Source organism: Sylvia atricapilla, chromosome 6, assembly GCF_009819655.1.
Source record: "Sylvia atricapilla isolate bSylAtr1 chromosome 6, bSylAtr1.pri, whole genome shotgun sequence".
In the NCBI taxonomy this organism is placed as follows: Eukaryota; Metazoa; Chordata; class Aves; order Passeriformes; family Sylviidae; genus Sylvia; species Sylvia atricapilla.
The window spans coordinates 23460573-23474915 of NC_089145.1; the positions used below are offsets into that span (position 1 = coordinate 23460573).

The 14343-nt window shown below is 37.3% G+C and overlaps 1 protein-coding gene across 17 annotated transcripts in view; it reads right to left on the bottom strand.

Annotated features, from left to right (window-relative positions):
• Positions 1-14343, bottom strand: part of MADD (MAP kinase activating death domain) — a 55830-nt gene that overhangs the window by 11734 nt on the left and 29753 nt on the right. For 12 of the 17 annotated variants that reach the window (XM_066321114.1, XM_066321106.1, XM_066321103.1 and 9 more), the window contains 12 exons: positions 11218-11315; positions 10794-10877; positions 10189-10347; positions 8627-8735; positions 8023-8085; positions 7508-7628; positions 6277-6382; positions 5118-5228; positions 4098-4205; positions 3839-4003; positions 2622-2694; positions 1607-1713 (listed from right to left, as the gene is read on the bottom strand). In XM_066321114.1, coding sequence (XP_066177211.1) covers positions 1607-1713; positions 2622-2694; positions 3839-4003; positions 4098-4205; positions 5118-5228; positions 6277-6382; positions 7508-7628; positions 8023-8085; positions 8627-8735; positions 10189-10347; positions 10794-10877; positions 11218-11315 — 1304 coding nt within the window. The remainder of the gene's footprint in view (positions 1-1606; positions 1714-2621; positions 2695-3838; positions 4004-4097; positions 4206-5117; positions 5229-6276; positions 6383-7507; positions 7629-8022; positions 8086-8626; positions 8736-10188; positions 10348-10793; positions 10878-11217; positions 11316-14343) is intronic. The other 5 variants (XM_066321117.1, XM_066321116.1, XM_066321113.1 and 2 more) reach the window with 1 other exon arrangement.

The window sequence follows — 14343 nt, forward strand, 5'->3', positions numbered from 1 at the left end:
TCTGGAGTTTTTCTTTTGCACAGATATATGTGTGCTCGCTACGTGCTTAACACTGAGCATCTATGTCTTGTGAAGATGCCCGTTACACTTAAAAACCATGCTGCTGATGTGGCTATCTTTTCATACATCTTTTCTCACTGCAAATGTGAATATGCCTGCCTTTAGTTTATAAAATGGAGTCATCTCCATAGAGATGAGCAGTTTGAGAGGAACTTTTTTGAGTTCTGCGTGAAGTAGCAAACAGAACATTCCTATTGTCTGTGCATACCTTAGGACAAAGTAATTCCTATTATATCCATCTATAAGGATATCAAACTGTTGCTTTGAGACCAGGGTTCAATTTTCAAAGGCTTTAGACCTGCCATTTCAAGAACTATGAAAATTCATTCTGTACAACCAGTAACTTCCTCTTACAGTTCTTTGTATTTCAGCACACCCAATGAAAAGATAAAATCTGTAACTTAGTCAAGTAGAGTGTTCCATCACAGAGTAGGTCTGAAACTCTACAGCAGGTTGGATATAATCCAGATTCTACCCTTGTAAGAGGCAGCAAGGAAACCGAGGGAGGCTCACAACTCTCCACTTCTTATACTGGCACATATGAACTCAAAGTGGCACATGGTGCTGCTGTGATCTTGGGAGAAGTATTAAAGATTCTGAGCATGTGTGTTTGAGATGTATGTGCACTTCCAGTGGGATCTACACTAATGGATCCTCAAAGAAAAACAAAGCTTGTGTGGGGAGAAAAGTCTAGTCAGGAGGAAAAGAAAAAACACTCCACAGAGAACTGACAGAAGCTTTTCTTTCTTTCTCTCTCTCTTTCACACACGCATACACACACTCTCCCTTCTCCCCGAAAAATTGATTCTACTGTCTAGCATAGCATGCATTTAATATATGCAAAACAAAAAAACATAAAGCAAAATAAAAAACAAGGATCAAGGAAGCAACAGAAACAACATCCAGAGAAAGGAAGAAATGACAATTCTACTTGTGTTTCCTCTATGCCCACAATATCTGCTCTTTGGAAGGAAAATGGAATCTGTACTTCTTTCTTACTTTTGTGCATTAATTACATCAAGAGCCAGTTTCCTATTTTATTTTCATACAAACTTCTACAGATAATTTCTAAAATTTTAAAATACGATAGATTAAATATAACACAGAATGTTGCTTTCTGTAGCTGCAATCTAAAGATACAGCTGCACTGTATCTTTAAGGCTGACTGCTTATGCAACAAGGATTTGTTCACTGTATGATGCATTATGGCAGCTTAGATTATTATTGATCACTTCTTCTGTCCCTTAATACAGGCTAACATTTGGTTTGTGTTTAGGCAATTCAGATCACAAGAAACAAGAAGCTAAAAGACGCATCAACATCTTTCTTTAACAGATTATAGTTTGCCTGAGGATATTTAATTTCAGTGTGTTTTTACATATATACATTGATACACACTAGTGGGTTTGCATGTAAATATATCTAAGTTTTTTTACCCACATCAAGCTATCCCCTATCCTTATTGATACTCTGGGAAGAGGAAACACCTATACAGGCGTGCTGCAAAAAGCTTCATGCTCAGTCTTTTCATAGATTTCCCTCATACCTGACTGTGCATAAATTTCAGGTTAATCCCTTCCAGTGTGACCTGAAGAAGACCTCCTTCACCGGTTTTCATATCCTGCACAGGGAACTCACCACCCAACTCAGGGCCTGTGATGTTAATAAAGAAAAAAACAAAACAAAAACAACAACAAACCAAAACAAAAATCCACAGAGAGAGGGCAAAAAGTAGTCAGCCAAGTCATGGTCATGGAAGGGGAAAATAAAATAGTAAAAACATAATTCCTATTGATGTGCATAGCAAAAGGACACTACTAAAATAGTAGAAACCATTTAAGTGAGTTCACTCACTAATGACAGCTTCCTGAGAATCACTAGAATTTTAAGTATTGTAATAAATTTTATTCTGGTGACATGAAGTAACATCAATGTCACTTCATGCTGTATTTATTGTACTGTACTGTACTGTCATACTGGGGTATTGATTTTTTTGCTTTAAATGCCACATTTCATTTCCGCATAGTAAGACCCTGCAACCACAGAATACCACAGAGAGTATAGTCTTAAGAACAGATACATAAGCAGCACAAAGGAGGTTTGTATTTGTGAACTGCATTACATTGTATTGTTTTAAGCAATTAAAACATCAAAATATTATTAAAATAGTAATTTAATAGAGGATACTTATAGGTGAATAATCTAGACATTTTCACCTCGTTTCTTTTGCATTATTCAGTTCAGCTAAAAAGTTCATTCTTAAAATGATTTTTGAAAAATTATCATTTTTTGCAGAACCACTGAGCCCTGCGAAATGATTTTAAACACAATTCAAACACTTTTCAAACACATTTTTAACACTAAATTATTGCCCAAATCTTAAAATACCTTTCGAATACACTCTTGCTAAAGACAACAACCTGCTACTTGCACATGGATGCACAAAGTTACCCCAAGATTTTCAAGTAAAAGGCGATTATGTTCAAAGGAGTTATTAATTTTTAAAAAATTGCTGATTGCAGATAAAGGAACAAATGTTCCCAATATGTAAAATCTTGTACCTGGTTTAATGCTTTGTTGCCTTGCTGCTGCTCGCTCCATACTGTCTTTTACACAGTAGTACAGCTCCCGACACTAACAGATATAAGAAGAGTAATACAATGTTATTTGTCCAAATTACTAAGGGAGGAAAAAGAACAGCAGGACTCTAACATTCTACAAAACCAAGCAGCCCCATGTGGTGCTCAATGACCAAAACCCTATTCAAGTTCAAATGCACCTAATTACTAGTTAGTACTTATATTTGTTTTACAAGATGATAGAGAAACTATTTCATAGCATTTAACCACACAAGCTAGTGAAGAGTTCATGTCTTGGCACATTCTAACCAAGCCTATGCAGTTTCTTACTGCAGAAAAAGCACCAAAATAATCCCTCCTTCTCATTCAGCTTCCAGCAATCAATATTGCTTGTCATTCACATAATACCTATCTTATTGTTTTTCATATGAATTTCCTTATGGCATACTCTTCTCTTCTTCCTTTAACTCTGAAATTAAACCATAATCTCAGCGCTAAATTTAAGAAAATTTTCTATCCATAGCACTATATATACATATACACACACATATATGTACAGAGAAGGCTGAACTACTCTATACCAGAAAGGAACAAATTTGATGGATGGACAAACACAAGAGTTGAGATCAGTAGCTCAACATCCAAGCAGAAACCAGTGAAAAGTGGTGTTCCTTGGGTGTCAGTACTGGGTCTGATGCTGTTTAACACCTTTGTCAGTGACATGGACAGTGGGACTAATGGAAGGTGTCCCATTGCAGTGGGGGATTGAAAGTAGGTGATCTTAAAGGTCCCCTCCAACCCAAGCTGTTCTGTAATTCTAAAATTAAAAATTATACAATTAACTCCTAGGGCATAGTTTTATTCTGGTTTTGCCCAGAAACACTCTGTAATATTTTTACTATCTTCACAACCCTGCAAGTTCACACAATATTTAATAATACTGATGCTTTTCTTCTTCTAACAAAAAATAGCATGTAATTTCTTAAATTACTTTCTGGTGGACAACTGTCTTCAAGTAAATGACATGGCACAACCTCAGCTTCAGATGTCAGTGCTGCTAAACAGCCATTGCACTTCAGTAACCAGTGCTGGAAAGAGAGTGCTATTTTTTGATTAAACGTGGAATATGATGCGCAAAGGATTTGTTTTTTCTGAGTCATTATCCCTGCAGTATTGTGTATACTAAACAAGAAACAAACCTTCTTTGTGTAGAACTTGTTCAGTTGTGTCTCCTGACCATTCCTGCGCCAGAGGCAAAGCACTTTTGTTTTGGGACAGTAAGTCATGTTGATGAGTTTCTCATACCACCAACGTTCATACACAGTTCCAATGTTGCTTCTCAGCACAATACAATCATCACATACCTGGGAGCACAAAATATTACGTAAGATTTTTAAATCTATTCCTCTTATTTCTTCTGCTACTAGTTGCATTAGTATATATTATTCTTCTCTCTACCTCCATGAAAAATATGTCTCCTGTTGTGTCTGTCCCAGCATGTACTACAAAAGTCTGCTTCTTGATGTGGCGGCTGCCACTGGGTCTCACAGGGAGTTCCCGTCCATTCTAGAGAAAAAAAAACCTCATGCAATCATTAATGAACTTTGAAAAAAAAATCCATTAGGTTTTTTTTCACAAATGAAAGAAAGAATTAAATGAAAATTAATTAAATGAATGAAAGAAAGAATTTTTAACAGTATTTAATGAGCTTATTTGAGACAATTTTGGACAAAGCCATAAGCAAGAAACTCTAGTAAGTTTAGTTTCGACAAGCGTGACTGTGAGAGTTATCACAGCATACAACATTCATGTGGTACCATGCACAGTGTGGGAAAGTGAGGTGTCTGCGTTCTGGTATCATTGCAGTAAACTAGTCTGATTTTTCCCAATTAATTAAAAGATAATTTTGTGTCTTTTCTGTGCAGAAAAGTCAGTTCCAAATGTAGAAATTACCTTTAAAAGAGCCTAACTTGTGTCCACCCTGGCAATGGTTGTCTTGGCTAGATTTGCTCACTGAGACTTTAGCCTATATTCTTATTGATCATTACAGGACATCAGATTTATTTGGAAACAGTTTTGCACAAAAACTGATTGCTGCAAGTCTTATAGTGCCCTGGAAACTGATAGAAAGTTAAATGCTTCTTACAGTCATAGTAATCATAAAGGTTCCTGCCAGGAAAAGTTATTAAGAAAACATTAATGTTGCACAGAACTGTAGTACATAAGTGTCATATTTATACATATTTGTATTGCAGCTCTAACTGATAACTGTGTAACATTAAAACATTGATATAGTTTATACTATAGGGTGATATAGTCACAGTGTTTATTCTATACTTGTGAAGAGTATCATTTAAAGATTCAATTATTTTTAATGTTTTGAAATTAGTGTGGCAGAGAATACAAATAAGATTCTTCAGGATTTACTTCCTGCACTATAGATCCCAGAGGTATATCACTCATCACTGTTTTACTTACCAGATTGGCAAGTTTGTCTAGAATATCATTGATTTGCTGGCTGTGCACCAATCCAATATGTGATTTTCCCATTAGACGACGCACCTTTTTCCTAATATCATTCTTGTTCACCTAGAAAGCAGATATACAGACAGTTGCATATTCTTCTATACTCATAGGAGGCAACTGCCATCTCCCAAACATATCTTGGTTTCCATTGCTAAGAAGCAAAATAACTGATATTCAGTTCACTCATGCTAAGGCCTCTTCAACTCAGCAGCACAGGACCACGTTGCACACATCCCACTTTTTCCAACTACTGTGCAAGTGATGCTGAGCTCAACAGATTTCCTGCCTGCCCATGTGCACAAGCTGCAGTTCCACTACCCACCACTTCCAACTACTGACATCAAAAGCCTCAGTTCTCCATGTTATCACTTCTGAGTCTCATTGGCCAGACCAGCTTCTCCACCTCTTCCTCTGCACAGACTCAAGTTATGCAGCTGTGGAGCCCTCAGCACAATATGGTATCTTTCAGAAATCTCATTCTTTCACGATGTGTTTACTGGTTACTAGGTTGTGGCTATAACACTCCCAGAGAATCTTCAAATAGCAGAAGGCTCTTCCTGAGGATGAGCTGCAGGCAAGCTCAGAAGCAAAATATTTCAACCTCAATTGCCATTTCAAAAGGTTACTATGAATGCCAGCCATTTATACTAAAGGCTTCAAAGACAATACACTAATGCTTGAGAGCTGCTTTCAAGCTGGATCAAACATTTTTTTTCAACACATATGCATTATGACCTTCATGTTGTGGAGTATATAAACCAAACTCAATCTGCTTCCTTCCCCTGGCAAGAATTCTTTGTGCTTGAAAGAAAGCATTGTATTTTTAATATATTTTAAAATTAAAACCTACTAGGCTCCACTATGCAAAACAAGAAAATAAATAAAAATACCAAAGTGCTGAGTTTGCAGGATTATGCTTCCCTTGATAGCTTGAATAAATTCATCTCTCTAGTAACAAAAAGCCTTCCAACTTCACAGTTTCTACTAGAAACTGCCCTCATTATCCACTGTTCTGAGTTTCGTAAACAGAGCTGCATGGTTTCAAGACAACACCAATGAAATATACTGCTTAAATCTGAGCAGCAATCTATTAAAAAGAACAAGAAGTCACCTTTATCATAAGCATATAAGCAATCATATTATGCAGCAGTGTAGCCAACAAGCGATCCTCATCATCCTCCAAACGCTTTCGATCATGTTCTCCCAGGGACAGATACCTGCAAGAAGAGCTACATCTGAAGCAGATTCACAGACATTCTTCAGCCACTTCACTAAAGCACTGGCAGAGGACACAGCACTGTTTTGAAGTGTAGGGTAAATAAAACCTCTAAAACACTAAGTGAAACGGGCATTTTCCAGTAAAACACTGTGATCCGTAATTAAACATTTCCCTTAATTATTAACTAGTTGAAGCAAATAACATCTGCTCAGTGGGAAATTTGTTAGTGGTCCGCTGGGCTTATCCATTTCCTGTTCTCTGCAGTCACAGCTCCGTGACAATTGCAGCTCTCAGAAGAGGAACACATAACTCAGCACAAGAGCTATCCAGCATCAGAGCTTAAATACAGCTGCAAGACAGAAGCAAGCTGATGAAGGAAGTGCACCAGGCACTCTCCTTTTCCAGTAAGGTAGGCAGTTTCTGGAATAATAGTTTTGAAACTAGTATCCCAAACGAGTTCTTATTTTGGCTAGCAGATTTCCTGTTCCATGATAGCATGGATGGAGGCAGTAGAGCTGCAGGTGGTAGATAGCACAGAATGATCAGCTGTTAACAGAGCTGGGGGGAGGGAGAGGAGGTTTGTCAAGATTAAAATCTTAGCAGCAGTCAAGCCTTAGGCAACCACACAGATATTTCTGGGGAGTGGTTTCCTCATGGGTTTTTTCTTTGTTTCAGCTACAAGCTGTGAAAACACCTTTAAGTTACTTTGCATTTTGAGAAGGCTCAATATACCATTTCTGGAAATATTTAATTCTTTCACAACACACTATTATTCCAGAATATAGTCATTCTGCCACAGAAATCTCTTGCTTTACTAATGATCCAGTCTATTCCATCCGTTCATATTATTATTATGCTTACATTACCCATTTCTCTGGAAACATCTCACCACAGAAGTTAAAAATATATATATGTCATAACTGAAGACAAGTATTTCAGTATCAGGAGCTACTGACCAGCAGAGGGAGAAAAGGCTCCTTTTGGAACAGTCAGGTATAGTAACAAGGTTTACAAAGTGACAATATGTTAAGCAGAATTAATATATTTTTTTCCCCTTCTATTTTTACTGTTTCGGTCCCAGGTGAAACAATGAGGAGGAAAAACGGTCTGCTAAAGAATTTACCTGTCAATCATCTCCTGAGGTCCCTGGTCCATCCCCATTCCTTCTCTCTCTAACATCACAGCATCCAAAAAAGCATCTTCCCAGAACTGCATCTGGTCCCACAAAGTTGAACGCTCTTTGCCTATGCAATGTATAAAAAAACTGAGCATTGACCACTTATCCATCTACTCCAATCAGATGCTTTAGGATTAATTACTGTTCATTCACACGCCTTGAAAATACCATAAGCCAACACACAATGAAACTATATTAAAAATTGTTAAAAAGGTTACTTGTAAACCACAAGCAATATCACAACTGAAGAAAAGTGCAAAAGAAAGGACAAGACAAATCACTCATTCTAATTAATGGCCCAATATTCTTAATCCCTTACAGTAAAGTACCTCTCATCTCTATTCTTTGAGGAGTACAACTTCTTCCATAAACTGTTAACGCTGCCCGAAAGAGACAGGGATATCTCACACAGACACAGATCACAGCAAACACACAGAGAAGTGGAAAGGTAAGATTATTACTCAGAGAGAAGGTTTCCATTGCAGCATCCTCTAACTGGTCCCAGACAGATCCTTTATCCCTACCTGCACCATTCCAAGCAGGTAGGAACGATAAATGGGAAGGATGAAAAACACAGGAAGAGAAAGCTTTTGATTAACAGCAAGTCCAGATAAAATACAAAAAAAGCCAATGTACTCCTAATTCAAGGATACACTTGAAGCCCTTTATTATTCTGAGTTTAGCCCTCTGTTTAACTCTCAGTGACTTAAGCTGAATGATCATTTTTCAAGATCAGTGATGTATTTTAGCTTTCCATACATAGCTAACTTTCTTCACACTGTTTAAAGAATTCATACTCAAGAAGAGCAAGAGACTTGGACAGACTAAATTTCATGCAAACTACACCACTCACACCAGTCTCCTCTTATACTTCTTCAATTTCCCCAGCAAAACTTTGGCTTTACTCTGAATGGTCTGATGTGCCTTCCTATTCTATCGGCATGGACAACCGTTAGAGGTTAAAAACAGTGTCAGGGAAAGTAAAAATTCCAGTTTGTCCTAGACATGATTTCATCTGAACTTCAACCTGAAAGATTCCCTCCCCACAATAAAAAAGTAGCTTACCCAGAAGTCCTTCATATAGATAGACACGCTGGTTCCCATCCTCTGGACCTCTCCCTGGAGTACTCCCTTTGCTATCCTTCACACTCTGCTTCAGGTTATGAGACTTGGCCTGGAAATAATACAAGAGGTATTGGCAATTTAACTTTGCACCCTGCAGGGCTCTCTCTTGGGCTGTTGGGTTTAACAGATGCAGTTTGCAAGCTATACTTCAAAAAAACTTCTCCTGCAAACATTCACAAAACAATTGTTTTGTTCAAAGAGCAGTGTAATACACTGAAACATTCAGAGTCAGACAAAGAAAAATCAAAGAGAGACAGAGAAATCAAAACACAAAGGAAGCACAGTGCTTCCCTGAAGGAAAACTGAGGCAAAACAAAAATGCAAGCCTCAGACTAAAGGAAAGAACCTCAACCCCTATATTTCACACTTAGGCATTCATAAAGGTATGACAATAAGCAAATAATTATATCTGGCTAGAAGATTGAGAGCTGGGACTATCAGCCAGCAGGGACTGTGACAACAAAGCTTATTTGTTGTTATTTATTTCTCTACCACCCATTTATTTCTCTACCACCTGGTAAACTACAGTGCGATATTTGAATCCATCGCATGTCTGATACACTCACCATCTTTGTTCTAAATCTCTTGCTAGGGTTCTTAGATTTCTATTTAGTTTCTATTTAGTTTTATTCTATTTAGTTTAGTAGAAAAATGCAGAAAAGTAAATGTTTAAAAAAAGTCTGACTCTTCAGGAACTGAGAAGACACCCTCTTGCAATAAAGGAAGCAGATATGGTTAAATCATTTGCATGCCATGAAACACAATGGTTTAATTTGTTTCTTAACGTTAGAAGTAGAAGTCCTGTAAAGGCTTTTACAGTCTTATCAGGACTATAAAATAATGAACACAGACTGATCTTAAGGCACTGCAAGTTGTTTTCTTATTTCACTGAGAGCTCGATTTAGCCAAATCAAGTGTATCATTATTTTCTCAGTAAGATGTATATTAGAGGTTATACAAAATAATCAAGAATTTCACAAAATGAACTGCTCACAAATAATTTGGATTTTACCACATACAGATCTTCCAACTAGGCAAATATATTATGTTATGATTACACTTCAAATAGAACTAAAGTAATATTTTAAAGAAAAAGAACAACTGCTAAAACTAGAATGGATCACTCCTTTACTCTTATCAAACAGCTGCTCCTAAGAAACAGGGAATTTTCCTTTTAGTTAAGGATAAACAATGCCCTTGAAAGGTAATTAAATTTTGATTTGGCTGAGAGAAATATTGAATTAATACTAAACATTACTAGAGTCTCTAAGGTTGTGCAAGATGTGAATCTACTACTTTCAAAAAACTATTTATGGCACAGGAAATGAAGAAAGATATGTGGATCCAGACAAAACCACATCTTTGACACTGTAATATTGTAGGTTATTGCTGGTTAACCCTCAGAACTGAATCAGAGATCCTCTTCCACACAGGCACATACACTGAAGTGTTACAAGATATATTTAAAAAAAAAAAAAAAAAAAAGTCTGCAATGCCCTTACAAAGATAGAGCTAGTAGCAGAGTTTGTCTCAATTTCACTGTCTGACACAGTGCCTCTGGATCCTGCTAAATTGCCACCATTTTCCACACTTGGACCATCACCAGCATTGCTACTCAAGTCACTGTCTGCTCCCAATGTCTCTCCAGAACTGTTACTAACCTGTGGAGAAAAAGGAAACAATTACCTTCAACAGGTCATCAGAGAATCTGTTCTTATTTTTAATGCATCAGACAATCAGCCTTTTTTGCTCTCAGGTTACCTTTTTAAACTTTTATTTTTCATGGATGGTTATACACAACTAAGACATATTTAGAGGACTGTTGCAATCCATCAGTTCCATAAATACACCAATATGTAGGAATATGTAACAGCAACAAGCACCATATATGAAGGCTGCAATCTGCCCATAAAGCGAGCACTACATATGTTCTGTCAGACACACATGCTTGCTACCCACTCAGAGGCTCTGGAGAGAGAACTCACAGAGTACATTTTCCATGTGTGACACTGTGCTGCCACACCACACGAAACGCAGGCACAAAATGCCCTTCCCCACTTTAACAAGCAGTCAATTACATCCAGATTTCACTCTGGGCATATCCTACCACAGTGCTGACTTCAGAATCCTGGCTTGTACTTCGGACCATAACTGTTGGTCCTCCACTGGGAAGAGAATCAAAATCACTCTTCTGCAATCAAAACACATAAAGGACAAGAAGAGTCACATTAGTTTTTACCATAAGGAGAGAACATAATTTCCCATTCATCTGGGCTCTTGAATCACATGCCTTATGCTCTCTTAGTTTATTTAGCCAATCAAATAGAAACTACTGTCTGAGCATCAAAAAGGCCATGGTGTCCTGTAACTGAGTTTACAAAAACCAGTGCCCTAGAGAAACGGGCGAACAAATTTTACCAAATGAACCTCTCAAGAATACTCAAACCCTAGAAGTCTTCCCATAATTAAGTAGTGAATAGACAACTCTTGACTCTTACCACATAAATAAAGCAAGCATGGGAGCCACTGACCTGAGAACCTGAGGCCAAACTGAGGCCACTGTCTGCACTGATTTGGGATTTCTTCTCATCTGTTTCTCCCAAATCAAATTGTTTCACACCTTCTGGTCCTGAACAAAGGAAAAAGTAAGTAATTACTGCACCAAGAAAAAACAGCATAGAAGAAAGCAGATGACAGACTGGAAGCAGGAACAGTACCAAGAAAACAGATTTGCTTTCTCATTTTCTTTGATTTTTAAAATATTTTTTTTATTATTCCTTGGTACTGAAAACAACAAGGCCAGCAGAACACATCTGCTAGTCTTCAAACATTAGTTGAATTTCAAATATTCTGAACTCCAGGAGTGACTATAATTAAACAGTACCTTTCTTAGCCATTCAAGAGAGATAAGAGGACAGACAACAGTCAAGTAGCTTCCAGTTACAATAACACATGCAGAGCAGTTGACATTCAACTCTAGGAAGCCACTTCTTTTAATTCTTGGTAATAAAAAAGAATACTTATTTACTTAAAAGTCAGAATCCTTTTTGGAACAGCTAAATTGTTCAAAGTCCTGGACAGAGTTTTTTTGGTTGGCCAGTGCAACTATCTAGGCAAAAATCAGGCAACACATGACAAGAAAATCAACAGTGACAATTGGTGTTACCCAGTAAGATTTTCAAAGACTAAGTTTGTATGATGCTGTACTTCACAACATTCCCCAATTACATTAACAAATGGCTCTCCAGAGTTGGCAGTCACATAGGTAGGAGAGAGAGAGGGAAGCAGCAAGCTTTTAAGTCATGCATTCATTAACCCAAAGATCCAAAAAACAAAAAAGGGAAAGAAAGGATAAAGAACTTTATGTTCAATTTCCCATGCACTTCTAGAATCGTATCATCTATTGTCCTCAGATGGAATGGCAGAAGGAAAAGAGAATGATGGAGAGGTAGAGCCTGAAAAGAAATTGGGATAAGCACTGAATGAAGTAAATAACAATGCAAAAAAGAGTGTGTTATAGGCTGTACACAGAATGTTAATACTCTCAGAAAGGGGAAGATACTGAATGCAATACTTCTGCCATAGCCATATCTGCCAACTATTCAGTAACAGGAAGACATGATCAGCTGCTGGACTATTTGTATTATATACTCATGTCTATAGCCAGTATCTCTAAGCAAACAATGCCACTATCTCTGTAACCACTGATCACAACAACCTTGGCATTATGAACATGTTTGTATTATACGTAATATTAGAGAGCATAAGACAGTGAAAAGGAAAGAAAAAGGGGGAGAGAGAGAGAGAGAGAGAGAGAGAGAGAAGGATAATATACAAAGATCTGTGGGAGTGAGTTTGAGATGATATGTAAATTTATGAATAGCAAAGCCATAAGCGGGCTGTGCAGACCATACTAACTTACTACTCAACCACCAATTCTTCCTGTGAAATGTTTACAGAAAGTATTCTTCATTTGTTATAGTATTTTGTCTCTAGACCCAAATGCCTTAGTTACGGTAAATCACCTCCTCAAAGACTCTAAAGAAAGAGAAAGCATAAACAAAATTTATGAAGAAAAGTAACTAAAAATATCCTAATAATTTGGAATATTATTTTCCACTAAAATACACATAGTTGACGTCTAGAGGTCTATTTCCACTCATTCAAGTGGTCATCATTTCCAGTTCTGATACAGCAAAAAGTTTTGTATCTCACTACTATAGCAGCAACACGAAATTTCAGCTGTGTGTTTTAAGCAATTTATGAGTTTCCTGTCCTAACATATAAATCAGATATGTTTCTGACAGTTTGACTTTTAAAGGAATTGAAATTGACCGAAGCAGTTCAGATATTTGAGGGCTGTAACTGAGTTTAGGGAGCACAATAGCCACAATTACATTGTTGTCACTGTCAATTTACAGTCGCTTAAAAACCTCTCTTTCCCTTCTTTATGGAGCCATATGTCTAATACACATGGAACAGTAAAGCCTCAATTTATCCCTTCCAATGCAGGCACCTACCTGAAAGGCTCAGTTTGGGGGAGCAAGTGTGTGCATGTGCTATGTGTCTGTCCTACACAGTCCCACCTCAGCAGACAGCAATTCACAAGTTAGGCACACTAAGCTGTACAGCAGAGGTGCCTCATTCATTGTCTCTGAACTAACTCTGGATGCTGACCTCTACTTAACAGAAGTACTAAACTGAGGTGCCTAGAACTAATGTAAGCAAACCCAGGCCTAGTGAGAATGTTAGGAATCTTCACTCATTCATCGCAGCTATTAATCCTTCCCAAACTTCAGTCTGTAAAATAGGCAGCATCAGCTCTGCAAAGTACAAACTAAGCTTACGGTTAGGAAACACCTACCACAACACGACTGTTATAAATTGGCTGTTGTCCTTATGACCTATGTCCCTATTTATAAGAGTGACAACCAAAAGAGCAAAACCTGCAGAAAATATACATATTCAATATTTAATTCATTATCATATCTCAACAAATGTTCTGATTTGTGTAGATTTAGACTAGTATTTAGACTCTGCAACAGCCTCAAACTATTTCACTCCTTCTTTACCAAGGGATATGAAAAACAAAATCAAATTGATTCTTTATTATGAGGTTATTTTTCTAGAAGCCATCACTAAATGCAATTCTTCACATACACCTTCTCTCTCCCCCTCAGAAATATTTCTTGTTGCAGACTGACTGCTCATGGTTGATGCCAGTTAACAAAATTTGCCATCCCACGGCTTGAACAAACAGGAATTCTTCATTCCAGTAATGTTAAATCAATCAAAAATATCCACGCCAACAACGTTTTAAACAAGTTTTAACTTTTAAGGAAGGAGATGGAGTATCTTAAAATTCTTCCACATTTATCTGACTGGCAAGGATGCAGAACACCTGCTTCCTCTTCTTTGAAGGCAACATTTAGGGGAGGAAAAAAGAAAGAAAAAAAAAAAAAAAAAGAAAAAAAAAGAGACATTTGAACACAATTTCCTCAGCACAAACAGATCTGTTTGGTCTTTTTAATGGAGACTTTCTTGATAGATTTTGTTCTTGTGGGTATAAAACCTGTGTGCCATAGATGCAAGCTCACCCTGCACCTGGGGAGTTGGCAGTTATGGGGAGGCTGGAGGAGTCAGTTTCTACATTTTTT